The following is a 19,448-nucleotide window of genomic DNA, read 5'->3' as shown; positions in this document are numbered from 1 at the left end:
GAATTTTCTAGTTTAAATAAAAAGATGCTTCACGTAAAGCTGGGAAATAATTTAGGGTAAGTTATCTTTTTATTTCATTTTTATGTATTTACTTGAAATGAGAACCTAGAGAACTGCTTATTAAAAATGCATATGTGTGTGTGTGTGTGTGTGTGTGTGTGTGTGTGTGTGTGTGTGTGTGTGTGTTTATTTGGAGGAAAGAATAAAAAACAAGTAGAAAAAATAAACCAAACCTAGCAAAATGTTCTATTTCATTAGGAAGCATGATACAAACTGCAGTATAAATAATGAAGTTAATATGATAATTTTGTTAAAAAAATGAGTCAGAGGGTGAAGGAGAATATTTTACCACTGACATTAGAAGAAGTTGTCTTAAAGTGATTCTGAAGCTTGTCAGTTGATTTGTAATCTGTTGAATTATTGAAATAACTAGATGAGAATGCAGAGCTGTTGTATTGCTAGGAATAATTAAAGTGGATACCAACGTAGATTTTAGCAAAATGATTGTTCTAGGTCAATAATCAGTTATCTTTCAACATCACAGCTTCAAATCATAATTAAACCTTGTCCAGGAATCTCAACAGAACAAATTCTGCTTGTAGCAACAACATGCCTATAGCAGGACCCATGCTCCTTGTCTTCTGACATTTTTCTTCTACACAAATTTCTTCACTTAACCCAGTTGTGTCAAGTGAGGAACTTGCCCTGTTGAGGGGTTTCAGGATATGACTGTGTTGCTGAAAATGCCAGCACGAAACTCCCATCTGACAGTATTTCTGAAAACACTGATGAAACAGGCTGGAGTTTCTACCAGCTTCTTGTTTATATCTTCATTTTCATTTTATTCTTGTCTGGGAACAATTTAATTTCAACTTGTAGCTTTCATCTGAAACATGAAAGTCAAAATTGCTGAGGATAAAAATGTGAGAAATTTTTATGGTGCTTGCTTGTGACTGCAAACTTATTAGAGGTGCTACCATACTGGAAAGAGTTTGGGTGGCAAAGCACCCACAGTGACTTTCTCTCCTTTCAGTAATGGAAAGTCTCAATAACATGGTGCAAATTAAGCTTTTTTTATAGAATCTTAATGTCAATTTCCCCTGTTTCTGTTGACTTCTTAGAGGGATCTTGTTTTTCTTAGAGTGTCCTAGATGTTCAAGGCTTTGGTCTGTTCAGTTAAGACTGGCAGGGAAACAGTATGTTCTGTTTCTTTAGTGTTTGATTGATGTGGATACTTCAGGCCTAGAAGTACTAAAGACAGTATCTCAGTGACGTACATATGTAACTCAAGAGCTGCATGGATGGCCATTTGTTTTGCATAGCCTTTAAGTGGAGATAAAAGCCATCCCACTATCCCACTACAGAAACATGGACATCTCTCCGGATTCCCCTAGTGGGAGGTTACCTTGCAGAGAAGTTACTATATTCAGTAGTCTGATTCATGTTCAAGAAGGTTGCCTGCTCTTTAAAAAAGGTAAAAAGAAGGCTTCTGGGAACTGCGTCTGTACTTGTTAAGATCACAAAACAGATCTTCCTGGAAGACATATTAAAACATGTGGAAGACAGAAAGGTTGTTGGAAATTATTGATACTACTTTGCCATGGGAACATTGAGCCTGGCTAATTTAGTGTCTTTCTATGATGGAGTAAATGCATCAATGGACAAAAGATGTGGCATCTACTTAGACTTTTGTAAGGCCTTTGGTAAGGCATCCCTAAACATTCATGCTGCTGTTGTTAGAGTGATATGGTTTGACAAATGGACTGTGTCATGAATAAGAAATTGGCTGCATGTGTGTAAAGTCGGTGGCTTAATGTCTAATTGGAAACCAATAAGGAGTGGTGATGTAGCAAAAGATGTCCCCATTAACAGTGCTGGCAATGAATGAGATAATCTTAAAAGCAGCTTCCAGCCTGAATAATTCTACTATTCTAAGATTGTAAGTTGGGAATGTGAGGAGGGAAAATTTATCTTAATGTGAGAGAGTGGTGACAGGCATGTAGCTATTCCTGGGAGGGGATGATGAAATAGTAGAGAACTTCTGGGTCAGGATTAGTGCACAGACCAACATGGGCAATATTTTATGGGCATCTAGGGCAGACAGTTGGATTGTAAGGAATTGTAGCTTTTGTTGTAAGGATTGTAGCTTTTCAGACAACTAGAGGAGGTCTTACTTTCACCATCCACGGTGCTCATGTGATGCTTCAGCCATCCCGTTGCATTTCAGGCTAGATAGCTGGACAGTGAGATGGACTGAAAAGTGGCTTACCTGCTGGCTTCGTGTGAATGTGATCAGCAGCACAAAGTCCCCCTGAAGGCTATTGTGATCAACCACAGGGCTTGACTCAAGCCAGAACTATTCAACATCTTCATCAATGATCTGGCCAGTGGTACAAAGTGGCATCTCAACAAAGGAAGGACACAACAGAAATCTGGGAGAATGCAATAGGTGGGTCTCCTGCCACTCAGAAGCACTTTGGCAGCCTGGAGAAATGGGCTGACAGGAACCTCTTAAGGTTCAGCAAAGGGAAATGCTAAATCCTACAGCTGGGAAGAAGTAATCCCAATGTATTGTAGCAGATTGGGTTTTGGCTGACTGGAGACAGCTGGAAGAAGCACCATGGGATGACTGGGGATCCCAAGTTGAATATCAGGCAGCAGAACACCCTTGTAGAAGGAAGGGCAATAGGAGGCATCCAAGGTGGCATTAGGAGGACAATCATCAGCTGGTCAGTCCTGCCTCTTCTATCAGCTGTGGTGAGCGGGCATCAGGAGTCTTGGGTCTGGTGCTGGGCTTCTCAGTACCATAATTTAGTGGATGTAACGTAGTAAGTGTAGTGTGTGGTCATGAAGGTGATGAAGGGATTGGAATGTCTTTCATATGAGGAGGGGTGAAGGTGCTAGGACTGTTTAGGAGGGGTCTTGTCAATGTAGATAATATATGATGGGAGGCAATAAACAAGATGGGACCAAGGTCTAATTGGTGGTCCTCACAAAAAATTTGGAGGAAACCTTTTTAGGTAAGGTTTGTCAAACACTGGAATGAGTTGGCAAGAGAGGTTGTGGAGGCTTCATACCAGTAAACATTCAAAACCTGATGGGACACAGGTTCAGAGCAATCTTCTTTAACTCACCCTACTCAGAGCCTTTTAATCTGTATTTATGGAACATCTGAGCACTCAGCGGAGTTGTGCTGACAACTCTTGAGCTGTATAAATTCTGAATTCCACAGGTAAGGTCTTCTGCCAGGTTTTTTGGAGTAAAAGAAACCCCAAAAGATAGTTGGATTCAGCTGGACATCACTCCCATTTGCTTAGTTGGACATCACTCATATTGAAACTGCTGCTGCAGTTTCAAGCTTTCCAGTGCAGATTCTCCTCTAGTAACAACTAGTGGATCAAAACATTTCCATTTCAATGCTAAGAGAAATGCCTACACTTGCAAGGATAGCATAAGCCTTGCTGCTTTAAAAAAATATGTTTTTGATTCTTGAAGTCCTGTCCAGTGCTGTAATTTACAGCACAGAGATTAGAGCGCCAGCTGTTGGGACCACGAGGATGATGACTGAGTCAGGAAAAGACTCACCCATTTTAAGCTACATCATAAAATGTACATTCATTTTTGGTGGAATATTGGTTTCCTTCTTAACACAGTGATATGAAGTCAGCTGTCAGTTGAGTTGAATTGCTGTCAGATGGGAAGGCAGAATGATTTTAACAAGCTGTTTCATAAGGAAGCCATGGATTTCCTTCAATTCAACTGCTCCAATGTTAAGAGCAAACTGTAACAGTACACAAAAATTTAATCTTCAAGTATGTTTTAAATATATCTGTTAAAATAAATAAAGAGCAGAAAGAAGGTAGGTGAGTAACTCCCCCCCCATGTTTGTTCGCATAAACACGCATTTTCAAACAAAAATGTTGCACAACATTTAATGGGACTTGGGCTTTGCTTTATTGAGGTTCAAAAGAATCCTCACACTTAAACATATCAATTAAATGAAATTTTGCAGGAGAAACTTGGAGGTTGACTAAAGGCTTTATTATTTAAAACATATATTTTTGAAACATGCTAATAAATTGTGATGTGAGGCATGAGATTTTCTTTTGATAGGTGTGGATACATGCAGCTAAAGAAAAAGTCTGAAAAAGGAGAATAAAAATAGCTAGCAAAAATTAAAAAGCTGAAAGAAGAATTATCTAAAAACACACTTTGGGTTTTTGAGCAAGTTCATACCTCAGTGTAAGATAGGCAGTCCTAGGTATCTAGCAATGCTTCCCTTATGTTCTGAACTTCTGAACATGTAGTTGAATGATAAATTGGGACCTCTCTTTGAAAGACATTTTACAGTGGAATGAAGAGCCATTCTGGTGAGCAAGTTGGCTGGTGTTATTAAAATGAGTGCAAGCTTTTCAATTTGGGACTGATCCTGAACTGGTGGTAGATTAAAATAATTTGACTTTTACTGGGACATGTATATGTTGAAACTGGAGAAGTCACTTTTACATTATTCATTCTTTCATATAACTCTTTTTAAATTATTGTTGCCTGTGACTGGAACTAAGTGAAATTATTGTCAAACATGCTTGCAAAGCTTATCCATCTGGTTGTGATAAGTTGGTAGTGAGGCTGAAGCAGAAATTGCTAATGTAATAATATGCAAGTAAAACATTGCCAGTGCTTTGTGAAATATGCAGCTGGGCAAGCTTTCTTTGGATTTTGCTTCAATTTTGACTTGTTTTAGAAGTATCTTGTATGAGAGTGACTTCCTATTACCTGCCTGTTACCAAAATGCGTCTCCAACAACTTAATGCCCATGACCCGTATTATTTTATGCCTTCTGCATATAAATGTGCCACTTAACCAATATAACTGGAGTTCTCCAATGAAATTTGGCAAACATGGTCTTCTATTCCTGTCTGAAAGATCTTTAAATAATTCATTCATGAGAGTTTGGCTAAAAGTCATCTTTCATAGCAGGGACACCATAGTTTTGGTGGGCAGTTAGCATGGAAAGGAATAGATGAGAATGAAATAAAAATGCTGAAGGGGCTGAAGAGGGAGACTAGTCAAGAAGCATGAAAAGGGAGCAGAAGATGTGGAGAGAATTTATTTATGTTTCAAAATACAGCTTGAACTCATTTCAGTCTTCTGTATAATGAAAAAGTGTCATGTCAAATCTCAGTTTGATTAAAGCTCATTTTAGATGATCCTTTATGGATGTCCTCAAATGTATGAATATTTAACTCTTATTTCAAATATACTGAATGAGAAACTTTACAGGGAAGTTAAAAGTATTACAGAAAGGAAATAAAATTGTCCGTGAGCACTGGCAGCTATCTTGATAAACGGGTGTTTGCTGCTGGCTGGATTGTGCTTTCTGGCAGATTCCTGCAAGTCCCCTGATTAGCAGGGTCAGCATGCCTTGGTGTCTGCTAGAAGTCTTAGGAAAACAAACTGCACATTTTGAGTTAAACACTGCCTTTTAAAATTCTCACCTTGAATTCAGCCCACAGTAAATGATGAAATGTCTTGTATGGTAAGAGACATGAAAATAGTAAGCACAATTCTTTCATGACTATGTGATTTGAGAATAGAAATACTTCATTTAACTTCATTCACTTGAAATAAAATTTAAAATATTTCTAGATTTAATAATGCACTTTTGCTGAAAAGGCTTAAAAAAATAAATGTTTTTTTTTTTTCCAAGTAGAATACATTGATCATCTACAAGGAGTGAAAAAGAACTGCAACTTAAGTCTTTGTGACAGCAAAGTTATTTCACTCATTGTTTCAACCTTTCTTGTCTGAAACTGTACAGCAAATGTTTCACCCTACTTTAAGCTAAAGAGGGAAGAACTGCACGTTATATAAAATTTCCAAATTGACTTTTTGTACTTAAGTTATCATTACCTCTCAAATCAAATTGCAGGGAAATAGCAAATACTATTAGTGTGAAGTGAAATTAAACATATATTTTTCAGAAAAAATGCAGATAAATGTGAATATTCATGCATAACATAAGTTCCAGTGAGCTGTGATGTTCTGAAAATTATGCTCTTGCTTTCCATGTGTTATCAACTGAATTTGTATTGTGAATGCATACTGTATTAAATGATCAGTATTTGAAAAGCAGTCACAGATTAGGTAAAATAGGACTGGATCACTGCAGGTTATTTACTCCAACTGCCCTGCTTGAGCAGGATCCCCTACAGCACCTTGCTCAGGAATGCGTCAGACAACTTTTGCATATCTCGAGAAAAGGGCTCTGCAAACTTTCCATGCAACCTGTTCCAGTGCTTAGCCACCCACAGTATAAAAAAGTTCTTCCTCATGTTTAGGTAGAACTTCCTGTGCTCCTGTTGCCTCTTGTCAACAAGCAGACTCCTGCCTGTTGCTGGGCACTGTGGAGAAGAACCTGGCTCCTTCCTCTTGGCGCCCTTCTTTCAGATACTTACAGACACTGATGAAGTCCCCTCTCATCCATCTCTTCTTGAGGATGAGCAGGCCCAGCTCCTTCAGCCTTTCTTTGTCGAAGAGATGCTTCAGTCCCTCATCATCTTTCTTGCTCTCCACTGGACCTGCTCCAGGAGCTCCATGTCTCTCTTGTCCTGAGGAGCCCAGAACTCCAGATGTCCCTCTGCTCACCAGGGCTGAGCAGAGGGACAGGATCACCTCCCTCAACCTGCTGGCAATGCTCTCCCAAATGCACCCCAGGGTCCCATTGGCCTTGGCCCCCAGGGCACACTGCTGGCTCATGGACAGCTTGTTGTCCACCAGGACCCCCAGGTGCTTCTCCACAGAGCTGTTTCCCAGCAGGTCACCTCCTGCCTGTGCTGGTGCCTGGGGTTGTTCCTCCCCAGGTGCAGGAGGATTACCCTGCTCTTGCCTCTGTTGAATTTCAGATGTTTCTTTTCCCGTCCCTCCAGCTTGGCATGGTAGTTCTGAAGAGCTGCACATCCCTCTGGGGTGTTGGCCACCCCCTCAGCTTTGTGTCATTAGGGAACCTGCTCACGGGAGGCCTCTGTGCCTTCATCCAAGTTGTTGGTGCATAAGTTAAACTTCTTTGGACCCAGTGTTGATCCTTAGGGGATGCTGCTACTAACAGGCCTCCAGCTAGATAGGCTTTACACTGCTGATTAAAAACCTCTGAGCTCTGCCTTTTTTTAGTTCTCAGTCCACCTTCACCATCCACTCATCCAACTCGTACTACCAGCTGATGTGACGTGTGTCATTTGGTGTTTCCCCTATCAGCTATTTGATAATTTCCTGCTTTGCTTATACAATGTGTTCCGGTCAACAGCATTGCTCTCTTCCCCCTCCAGTATCTGAAGCATTTAAATTGTTTGTCCTGGAAACATTTTGTAAAAATGAATTGTTATTCTATATAAGTTTGTCAATTGTTAGAGGTCTTGACAGTTTATTAGGTTAGAATTAATTGCTTTTATTCCAAGTAGCTGGTATTGCTGCAGAAAGATAGTGTAATTTTGTACCCATGAAAAACTTCTCAACTGCCATACCAATTATATGTTTTTATACATTTTACAAGCAAATATAAAAATATGATCACATCTCCAAATAATCTTTGTTCATGGACCCTCTTTCTTCTTTTCTTATCTCTCTCCAGATCCTGGGTATGAACATTTTAAGATAGCAGAAAAATCCCATGGTAATTGGATCAAACTGTATTTAGAGGGGAATAATTCAGAAATACTCTTAAATCTTGGCAAGAAGGTCCTGAAGCAATACTTAGAGGCCCTCAAGACTTTGAGTTCTTCATTAAGCAGACAAGTGGCACAATATGACATGTATTCAATGATGGTGGGGACTGTGATTATCATGGAGGTATGAAAATCTTTTCTGTGTAAAAGTTAAGTGCACAAAAGTAAAGTATCTTGGTGTTGGATATGTAATGTATACACTTACTAGTCTTTAAAATTACTGAATATGGGTTCTTAGGGTTGGCTGACATTCTTCTTGCATGATCAATACCCTTTTTAAAGTAAAATCTGGCCTTTGAAATTATTCAAGAGCGCTTTTGATATGAATTACTTACATTTTAGTGTATCTTGTTACAGTAGATATGCAGATGTGCTGCAACTTTAATTACTCCTATATTAGTTAGCCTCCTATTTTTGAGTGACTTTACTGCATTAGGAAAAAGAAAAAGAGTCTGGCAAGTAAATCCCTAGCTGTTCCTCTTTATCTAATATTGAGTATAGCTGCTCCAAACAGGCAATACCTTATATGGAAAATTCTCACAGTTCCAGGAATTGTTCCTTGTACTGATAGATTTAGAGGCCTGAAATAAATACTTGCTGTAGGGTTACCTCTTCATATCTCCTGTAGTTACAAAGATAAGATATACCGAATCTTTAATTTTAAGTGGATCACTCCAAGTGATGTTTTGGGGAAAATTCAAGTACTGGGTCTCCTTTGTCCTGGCAGGGCTCTGTGCCTTGTCTGCCATGCGCTGCTCTCTGCATACAGAGAGCTTCTGAAATGGCTTTCTGGTAGAGTGCTCAGTGGGGTTAGTCACTCTGCTGGTCACTTCACACGAATGAGTTCCACAGTGCCCTTAGGTAGATGGGATGGTAGGTTCTGTTCCTGCTCTACAGATGGAAGATCTGGAGGTGGCAAAGCTGAAGGTGCATATCTTTCTTTGTTCCTTTATTTTCAGAACCTGTGCATTCAAGTTGTTGAATGTTACTTTAGATTTTTATTTTTGGACTGCGGTTGTAGATGCTTACTATTTCTTGAAAACAAATCTTAGGTGTTATACACAAAGAAATATACATATTTCTTCATCAAAGAAATATGCAGCTACTAACCACAGAAATTTTTGTTGAGAAGTGTATGCTTAGCGTAGCTGTAAGACTCCAGCAAAATGGCTGGAATTGTTTATTTTCTCCAGTGCAACACTAAAGAAACTGCCTTGCTCTCCAAAATGTTTTTGCCTTGATATTGATTTTCCACCTTCACTGAATAAATAAGAGTAGAGAAACTCAGATGTCTCTTCAAACTACATTATGCTATAAATGCCATTTATCCTGTACTTCGGATGAGGAGACTACCTCTGAGACGTAAACTGATAACAGTGCATTTGTTCAAAAGACCTAAATTTAGTTTGGTAGATACCTACAGTTTCAGCATTTTCCTGCCAGGAGTGCTGTTTTGGTTTTAAGTGATGGGCTGAAATGTAAGACTTAAGCCATAACTGCATATTTTCATAACCAAATGAAATATGCAGTAGAATATGAAGAAACAGCAGACTGTTGCAAAGCTTTTTTTTTGTCTACTTTACTATGTCTCACTGTAGTGTGGGAAAAATTTTAGGCATAGGTCTTCACAAGTGACAGTGAAAGATTACAGGTTGACAGTGCTCTGATATAGTTATTTTTGTTTTGATTTGTTTTAATCTTGCTCTAGCACCAGCTGATTGAGGTCAGTCTAGCCTTGCTCCATCTCTGCAGCTTGCAAACATTTCAGTGTGTGGCTGAAATTTCCCACTTTTTGGTAAAGATTTGTATACGAGTTGCAGAAAGTTTCTTTGTGTTGATCATCTCTGCTGCCACAGTTATGTAAGAGAAAACTTGGAATTCTGCTTGATCTGTGTGCAGGTCAGAGCAAAGTGAAAGTAAAACTATAAATTCAGCTAAGATCAGGAGAGATAAAAGAAGTACTGGGAGAATTCATAAACTAGAAATTCAGCATACACTTGTGTGATGGTATGAGAACTTCCCCTCGTTCGGGAAGCTATTTAGCTCAGCAGGATCTCATACATATGTATTTCTCATACAGGAAATAAATTGTCTTTGACAGAGTGTATTAACTTCAGGCATTTACAGGTGACAAACAATGGGTCAAATTTGCTTGCTTAGGAGCTATTTTGATACTGGGAGTTCAAGATCTTTTACAGGGAATGAAGGTCATACATATGATTGGTTGCCACAGGTGAGGAGGCAAATGATGATTTATTAAACTTGGTAACTTGTGTGTTTAAGCCCTTAATAAATGAAAAGACAATATTGGGTTCTCCCATTTATATGGTAATATCTTTCTGAGGGAAAAGAATTCCAACATAATTCTTCATAGCTTTTTTTACAAAGTATGCATATTAGCATAGTGACATGGATGACAGCAGCATGATTTTTTATGTGAATTCTTAGTGTATGCTTTAGCTAACCCCAATTTTCAAAGTATTAATTCTCCTTTTTTTTCTAGGTTCTGATACTGCTTTTGCTCAGTGTTCCAAAAGCCTTGAGCAAGCGGGCAGAATTTGAAGTGCCCCTCTCCCCTCCACTGTTCTCTCTGCTGTTTTACCTGATGTGTCTGATGCTGTGTGCTGTTCATGTCATTGTATGCACATCAGCAGAAAGTTTGTGCTATTTCTGCAGTATGTCCTGGTTAACAGCAGTTGGAGTGATGATGCTGATTTCTGCACTCATGTGTGGTATTTTATCTGCTGTTGCAGAGGTCTTAGAGAATTACAGACTTCCACCGAAGGTGAGAGCGTGCATTAATTGTGTTTCAAAATGTTTTATCATTCATATACTGTCTTCTATCTTCCATAATATTGTCAGTTAAAATTGTGTTTTCTCTGCGTGTGCTTAAAGAAATTCTTATTTGTAATGTAATATGAATATGTATTATTATTTAAAATTGTAATTGAAATGTGTTGTTGTCGCTGTGGCATGATACTGATCTGATGAAGATCTAAGAAGTGCTTTTTTTGACATGATTTGAAGAATTTTTTTAAAATATTGTACAGTATTTTCTGGTTGACTTTATGAGATTGGAAACAGTTATGCATTGTACAAATCCTATGCTTTTACATAGTTAGGTTTCACAATTGCCATTAAAACAAGATGTATAATGCTTTACAACAATATGAACAAAGGAAAAGTGATGATACAACAGAGAGTAAGGCTGTAAGTATACCTTTTCTTGTATTGGTGCTACTAATGTTTGGGTTTTTTTAAATAGTTTTGAAAATGCAACAGAGAGAGATAATTTAATCTGTCTTTTCTACTTTTTAAGCTTAAAAATAGAGTTTGTTAAAATCTTCGGAGTTCTTGAAGTGTTCTCAGTGTGAGGAGTTACCTTCTCTATGTTACTTGATGAGTTTTATTGTTTGTGTTCTGTAGAATACAGGAAATTCAAAGGAAAGAGAATTTGCAATGCCTTTTCTTCCACTGTGAAACTTAGTGTGCTAAGAGCTGTCTGTCAGATCATAAAATAAGCTTCTAGCTGGTTTTTCTACTTCTTGTTAGTCATATTTTTCAAAGGTCTCTAATGTTCAATAGCTTCACTGCTCATAGTACTCCATTTGATGGTGCAGCCTCTGTGCAGTACAGTCCTTCATCAATCTGTTTCGTAGAATCAGGCTTGGGGGTTTAGTACCTTTTTTTAGTGTCTGACAAAATACGGCAAGTACATTGGTTTTATGATATGACAACATGCTCTATCAAAGAAAAGAGCAAACTTTCCAACTTGAAGAAACATTTTGTAACAGCTATATTTCTTGCAATTCAGAAAGTTCAGAATTCCTGAGTAATGATTTATTTTGCAGTCTGTGCAGATATGTGCTATAATTCCTGAGTGTAGATTTAAATTCTTATAAGTAGGGTTGCTAATATATTTTATTCAAACTATGCCAGATTATAATTTTGTTTCCATAATTTAAGTGGTTTTTTTCCTTAGAAAAAGAAGAAAAATATAATCTTGAAATAAGTATTAATGCTTCACTGTAGAAATCTCACATGTACTTGGTGTGCAGTGACAAGCACAACTACGAAAGATAAACTTGTTTTTCATCTTGTTACTAGGTTTTCTAATTTTAGTAAACAGTAGAAATCTAAATACGATGCATTTTGTGGACCTGCATAAAATTTACGTACATACCACTTCAGTAGCATGGAAAGCAATTGCAAGAGATGATACATTTCTTCTCCAGGTGGATAGTCTCAAAGAATCACAGAATGATAGAATGGTCTGGGTTGGAAGGGATACAAAAGATCATCTGGTTCCAAATCCCTTCCATGGGCAGGGACACCTTCCACTGGACCAGGTGCTCAGAGCTCTGTCTAGCCTGACCCTGTTGGGGCATCCACAGCTTCTCTGGGCAACCTGTTCTAGTGTCTCACTACCCTCAGACCATCTGCTTCAAATTGATAATACACGAATGAGATTTTCAGCAATGTTTTGCAGGTTTGCTTGTATGTTTGTTTTTCCAGGGCTGGGGCAGATAGAAATAAAAAATATTGGATTCTCCATCCCAGGCTGGTCTTGTGATTTTATTCCTACCTGAGATATATCTGAAAATGGGGAAGCTTAAGTAAATCTTATGAAGTTTAGGCAATAGTAATTTTGGTTGGGCAGACATGACTTTATATTCAGACCAGTAGAAATACATTTTTGTCATCCTGTCTTCACTCCTATTCCATAGGTGACTGAATTACTGGATGTATCTCATCTCATCAGTCAGGGAGGCTTTGTTGTGTCTGTTCAAGTTCCAAACAAAGCTTGAAATATTTCTTGGGTTTAGTTAGTATGTGCCTTCATTCCAGATATGTGTAAAAACAGTGACTGGGTTCTGAATAGCATTTTTACCAGTCTCAAGGCTGTTGTAGAATGATGTGGTGGGGTTTTTTTTGGGTCTGCTTAGACAAATGCAGAGTCTGGAGAAGGTGAAAGGAGCAGTGTATAAATCTGGCGCTGCTTGTCATGAAGATGTGTTCCAAATGTTCATCTACATCTTTCATGCCCTTTCCAGTAGAGCGCCTAGGTTTCAGGGAGAAATGGGTTGTTTTCATATGCTGTGTGTTGATCTCGAGGGGCCTTCTGTGTGAGTTGTGAGTATCGCTTATGCTAAAATATCTCTGAATCCAAGTGTTTTGTGACCTGTGCATCTCCATATTGTGAATCTGCCTGTGGAGTCCACTTCTGACAGAATTCTGAAGCTCTCATCTTCTGATGGTGGGAATAGAATCCTGAATCTTGGCCTTTCTGGTTAAAAAAAAAAAGCTAAAAAGCCTTTTCTAAGCTCAAGCTATACGATAAAATGCAGGTATTCTAAAAGTAATTAAGATAAGCTCTCCTGTTAATAGCTTCAGAGCTTTTTTCCTTCAAATTGTTTCCGTTCTCTTCTAAAGATTTCTCTGAAGTGCTTCTCATTTGTAATGCTTTTTTTTCCCCACTGTGGCTGAATATAGAAACTGATTACCAAGTTCATGAATTTTCTGAAGACCAGTGCAGGGAGTGTTAGCATCTGCTTCCTGATGGTTATTTATAGATTCTGATTGCTGTGTTTCTAGCAGAACCAGTCCCTTCTTTTAGTGATATTTCAGGCTTTAAATAGTTCTGCAGCCCATTATGAATTCCAGAAAATTATTTAAAATTTTAACTTCTTGTTCATAGTTTCACTGTAAGTGCTTGGTAGTTGATATAAGCATGGTATTTACTACTACTAATTATGGGGGGTTTTTTCCCTGTTTCTGTTAGAAATAAAAACTAACCATTTTTTTGAACTAGAATACAGAAGTTAAGGCTTGTCAAGTAGAGATTTTGAGAATTTTCATTATGCAGAATTATAGTGGGTTTTTATCACATATACAAAATGTCCTTCTTTCAGTTTATTTTAAAGCACCTGTTCATATAACAGTACTTTTGATTTTCCTCCTTTTTTGATATTCTTGATGAATTGAACAATGTTACATTTTTATGCAATTGCACCTAAAATATTTTTGTCATTTTCTGATCTGGGGAGAAAAAAGCTGATTGGGTAGTGTCTTTACCAGGTAGTGTTCAAAAATTATCCCAAACTGCTGTGAAAATGTAGGAGCAAGTGTGATCTGTAGTACTTTGGCATGGAAAAGTTACCATCATAGAGAATCATGGGTTCAGGGAGCTCAAGTATCAGAAGGGAACATAATGATAAGTGTTTAAATTGTGAGTGATGGTGAGCATGAAAAATAAAATGTTTCTCCTCTGAAAAGTAGTTGCAGAATTTCTCAGGCATTAGCTGTAGATGGTTAATCACAAATTAAAAAAAAAAGGTAACTGGAATAAGACTTAGAGTGCAGGAGGCTTTATTTCAAAGTGAAGAAGTTTCAAAATTTAATGATCAAAGGTGCATGTACTCTGTCATTTATGTACTGACACTTCTGCAAGCTGGCAAGGTATGTTCAAAGATGGGGCAGAGAGGTCAGTTTCCATGTTGCTTAAATATTAGTGCTGATACATCAGTTGTTAAAATTGCCTTGGCTTGGGAGATGATATGTTTACATAATTTGAAGCCTGGCATTTAAAGATTTCTAAACAAAAGCTTTTATTTGAAGTTTTTTTGCCAAGATACCAAACAAACTGAGAGTAATACTGTTTTTTTAGTGTCTGGAGTGTCTGCTGAGTTCCTGAGGGCTGGAAATGTTCAGCAGCTGGAAAAACAGAGCTGTGAATATCAGAGTAAGACCTACATTTCAATGCCTTTAAGCCAAATATAAAAAATAGGTACAATCTAAAAAATCGAAGGTCAGACTGTATATGACCCCATACTCATGGCATTCGTAATAAGGCACAGTTAATACATAAGGAATTAGAAGTAAATGTGGAAAACCTTGATGAAGATATTTCTAGAATTTCTGAAGATTATCAGGGCTCGGGAGATTATAATTTGCATCATAATTTTTAATTTTGCATAGTGATTTAACTCTGATATGAGTTGTGGTTTATCAGTAAATGTCATTGGATTTTAATCCTTTGATGTAAATATAGGAGTAATTTTTTTCTCTTTTCACTGAAGTTAGGAGAGACAAGCAGGCAAGAAATACAGATTTCTGATCCTGGGACATTTCACATTAATGCCATCATGAGGTTTTTGTATGTTCCCCATTGATAATGCATCACTTCTTCAGTTTTCACGTTGGTTGCTGACAGAAACCAGATACAAGAGACCAGTCCTTCGATGGATTTTATGTTATGTCTTACAAAGAAGACAAATTATATCGTGGACTTTTTCATTCTCATTTATTTAGGATCTCAGATTCCTTTGTCTCTGCAAGCTGATGGTGCTTACATGCTCATTTGTTTAGTTAGCCAAGATCTTTAAGGTCAGCATGATAGAATTATTGGGATTCTAACTTGCTGAAGATCCGTCATGTACTGTTCTTGTCTCAGCTTTGTGAATTTCATGCTCTTTGGTCTTTGCAGAGACTACCTTGTCCTTTTGTTCCAAATACCAGCTTATGGTATTTGCTTTTCAGAACAGAGTACTAAACAAACCTGAGTTTGTTCTTCCACCAAAGAAATTTCAAATGCTAGTAAATTTAGATTGAACTTGGGCATTTTTTTTTATTATTGGTATTTTTCTCTCCATTATTGTTGTGTGTAACCTCATGAAGACTTTTTTGGTTGTGTGGGGTTTTGTTTGTATGTTTGTTTGTGTTGTTGTGTTGTGTTGGTTTTTGTTTTAAGTTAAATGAGTTTGATGTAATATATTCTTTAAGAAAACAAGAAATGAAGAAGTGAATAGGTCATAATTGTAGTTATAGCTCCTGCATTCTTTCACATACATCTCATTAAATTTCAATTTTGCAAAAGTTATTTTTTTCCTAAAGCAAAGTTTTTTTTTCCTAAAGCAAAACTTTTTCCTAAAAAAGTTTTTTTTTCCTAATAACATTAACTGTCTTCTTGCATCATGTGTTTATTGTCCTCTTGGTGTTACATTGTCTTGCTTATTGACAAAAATACATATGCTGCTGTCAGTAAGTCATAAACACAAGTGATACTTGCATTTAAGATGCTCAGAGCTACTTGTATTGTTTATACCTGCTTACTTATTATTGGCTCAAAGGTCAGTTTGGTTTGATTTTCTACTAACATGACTTAAACTGTGCAGGTATAATAGTACACTGTGCATCTTTAAATTTAGTAGTTTCTCTGTGAAATTTATCCCTGTGAATATTCAAGATTTTTAAAAAAGTTTTTTCATAGGTCAGATGTAGGAGGATGATGTAGTTAAAATACGCAGTTAAAGAAATGAATGTGAAAGTAGTTTCAGATATCTTTGTTCTGAAGTAAAAATGGCATGCAGTAATTTCAGTCTGGCTTCTAAATTTTTGATTCACTAGATGCTTCAAATACATTATAAGAGATTCTGCATAATATTCTGTAATAGTGCAAAATTAGACAAAAGAAATAGTAATGTGTGAGACAGTGTATTGACATTGTCTTTCCCAAAATTCTTCACAAGCATGTATGCTAGCCTATTCATTAAGGTATTGTTAGGAAGCTCCTGGTGGTTCCACTGTCCTCTGGTTCTTGCTTTTACTTGCTCTGGTCTCAAGTTTTTGACATACAGGCTTGTCCCTCGCAGTTGCATCTTGAAACACCCACAGGTGGGACAGGGAATGGGCTTGAACAGAATATAGGAGAGGATTTAGTAAGAGAGGATAGACCACAGTAACCAGGCACAGGGCTCAGTCTGAGATGTGCACTGGCTCCTCCTTATATGTAACTGAATCCTTTCTCCTTTCCCCTCTTACTTTGCCCCTGCTTCTAGCATGTTCCTCACCACCCCCTCTTCCCCACCCTTGACATTCTTGAAGCTCTCTTTAATGAGTTGGTACAGATCCACAGGCACTCTCAGATACCTGTAACGCCCATGTGCTGTCACTTCTCCCTTATCTGTTACAGAGTCCAGACTGATGCTCTTCAGAGCTGTGCCTGTGATTTCTTACTGGCCTGTCAGTTAATGGCTGAAGAGTTTTGGTCATCTTTATGATCTTCCTTAGTGCATACTTACCATGGTTGTGTCTCTCTGTGGTCTTTTTATGGCTTTCTTTATGTACTGAAATGGTTCTTTACTTGATAACAGCAATAAACTGGGTACTCTCAACTTCCTCATGCCCTTAGGCTTTCTCTTTTGCCCTACCATTGGAGGTAGTAATGGTAAGGCAATTCCAATTAGCTGCTGAGAACAGGAAATTGAGCTAATGAAGGTATTAGACAAAAAATATTGTGTTTTTAGATAAGCACAGATTGTAAAGTAAGTAATAGATGGTTTAAAGTAGATTTTATGGTGAAAGACGCATTTCAAGCTAGACAAGGTCATGGGGTGCCAAGGTCATCAGGCAGCAACTTTGTTAGCTTGAGTAGTGAAGGCTGTCACTGCATTGAGTTGAAGATATCACAGATTTCAACTACTAGAGAATTACCTATTATCTATATCTCAAGATTTCTGCCGGATTTCTATTTTTACTTCTACAAATATGCAACAGGGCATGAACTTCTTTTGAACCTTCTGTTACAGAGTGGTAGGGAATCTTAATCTGTAAAGTTGTGATGATTATTCATAGAGAAGTTTTATTCCTTAAACAGAATGCACTTTTAAAAATCATTACTATGTTGTAGTGCTGAGTATGCTTCACTGAAATTTTGAATTTCTAAAGATAGCTATAAGTTATAAGTTATCCTGCTATTTATTTTGTTTTCATTGGTGAATACATACAAGTGAAAGTTTTACATACTTTTTCACCACTGCTTTTTTTGTGTTTTGTTTTTGTGTTTTTTTTTTTTTTTTTTTTTTTTTTTTTTTCCAGAATCCTGTTGCTTCCAGTTATAGCTGGTCAGAAATAGATGTCCTGATTCTGGCTGGAACTATTGGCCATGTTTTGAGTTTGGGGGCAAGCAGTTTTATAGAAGAGGAACATCAAACCTGGTATTTTCTTATCAATACACTTTGTTTGGTGCTGTGTCAGGAACTTTGTAGAAATAATTTTCTTCTGAAAGAATGTGACCCTCAACATAGCTCCAGTGTGAAACAAAATTTTGATAGTGTCGAGGAATCCTCTGAGTGCAAGAATATAGACATTCCAGCAGCAAGTAATTCAAAACTGGGCAAGGCTACCTCTTCCTCTGAATTCATAAAAGGATCAGATAAGTGGATAAGCTTAGCAACTCCATGGATCATCCTTATTTGCTGTCGGCTGCTTCGATCCTTGAATCAGACAGGTGTTCAGTGGGCTCATCGGCCAGACTTTGGACACTGGTTGACAAGGTTGGTATCTGATTTATTGTCACACTTTCTGCCTTATTTAAAAATTAATGTGTGTTGAATTTGGTGGAATATGTATTTTTCTATATGGTCTCTGATCAGGAAGTGCTGCAAACAAGCAGATAAATGGTGAAGTGACATAAGGAATTTTTTCACTTCTGTTTCATGCAGGAGTAATTCCTTGTGTACTATCAATAGTTTATAATCTTTGCCCTGCACCATGACATACCTAATTAATGCCAAATACATGATAGGTTTATCAGAAGCAAAAAGTAAATATTTTACATGTGTAAGTCAACAGTGTCTGGTTTGAGAAATTAAAAATTGCTTAATAGAATTAAACTTTTGAAATTCAGGCAGGAAGGTTCTGCATAATTCCAAACTTTCTGAAGTCACAGGAGAAGATGCCGCACATAGAATTCTTCCTTATCTATCACATGCTTGTAATGTGTGGGTGAAAAGCTGAAGGAATTTATTGAGTGTAATATGATAAACATGAAAAGGATTTTTTATAACTGAAAGGACAGCAGAGAAAGGCTTCTGTTTTTTCTAATGCCTTTCAGTATTTTTAAGGACTAAAGTTATTATTCAGTGATACTTGAACTGTCTCATGTACTTCAGTTAGTGGATAGAGATGCAATACTTTTTGACTGTCTAGTCAATGTTTTGCAAACAGCAGATGAAGAGGCTCTGCTGTGTAAGATAAATAGATTTCTTGCCAGTATTTTACAACACATGGATGAAATGTCATTCATCATTCATTAAAAATGACATGAGGAAATGGACTAATATGAGACTTGTTATTTATTGGCAGCGTCACAGATGAAATGCTAATTGCAGTGACAGGCATAAGTGCTGAAAGACATGAGTTATGAGGGAATTTATTGCATTATAGCAGTTGTTCTATACCAGAGTGTCACAGACATCTTTTATGAAAAATCCTTTCCTTAGGATTTTTCCTCCTGAGAAGCCGAGAGGCCTCAGGAACAAAATGTAAACAATGATTATCTGCTGCTGGGGAATGCAACAGGTGGATCTGTGATTGGCCCATGTCAGATGGTTGTAATTAATGGCCAATCGCAGCCCAGCTGGCTCGGACAGAGAGCCGAGCCACAAACCTCTGTTATCATTCTTAGCCAGCCTTCTGATGAAACCTTTTCTTCTATTCTTTTAGTACAGTTTTAATGTAATATATATCATAAAATAATAAATCAAGCCTTCTGAAACATGGAGTCAGATCCTCGTCTCTTCCTTCATCCTAGGATCCCTGTGAACACCGTCACACCAGAGCTTTCAGCATGCATTTCTGCTCTTGAGGTCAGGAAATGAGGAAAAAAAGTCATATTTCCTATATCATGTCCATATGATAGATAACTCACTTCTTCAGTATGAGCTA

At 37.5% G+C, this 19,448-nt stretch overlaps 1 protein-coding gene across 1 annotated transcript in view; it reads left to right on the top strand.

The window, feature by feature from the left end:
• Positions 1 to 19,448, top strand: part of PIGG (phosphatidylinositol glycan anchor biosynthesis class G) — an 80,885-nt gene that overhangs the window by 12,067 nt on the left and 49,370 nt on the right. The window contains exons 7-9 of the mRNA XM_058823748.1: positions 7,628 to 7,845; positions 10,225 to 10,506; positions 17,598 to 18,055. Of these exons, the coding sequence (XP_058679731.1) occupies positions 7,628 to 7,845; positions 10,225 to 10,506; positions 17,598 to 18,055 (958 nt within the window). The remainder of the gene's footprint in view (positions 1 to 7,627; positions 7,846 to 10,224; positions 10,507 to 17,597; positions 18,056 to 19,448) is intronic.

The sequence above is a fragment of the Ammospiza caudacuta genome, chromosome Z, assembly GCF_027887145.1.
Source record: "Ammospiza caudacuta isolate bAmmCau1 chromosome Z, bAmmCau1.pri, whole genome shotgun sequence".
NCBI classification, from domain to species: domain Eukaryota; kingdom Metazoa; phylum Chordata; class Aves; order Passeriformes; family Passerellidae; genus Ammospiza; species Ammospiza caudacuta.
This window is presented reverse-complemented; position numbering and strand designations above follow the sequence as displayed.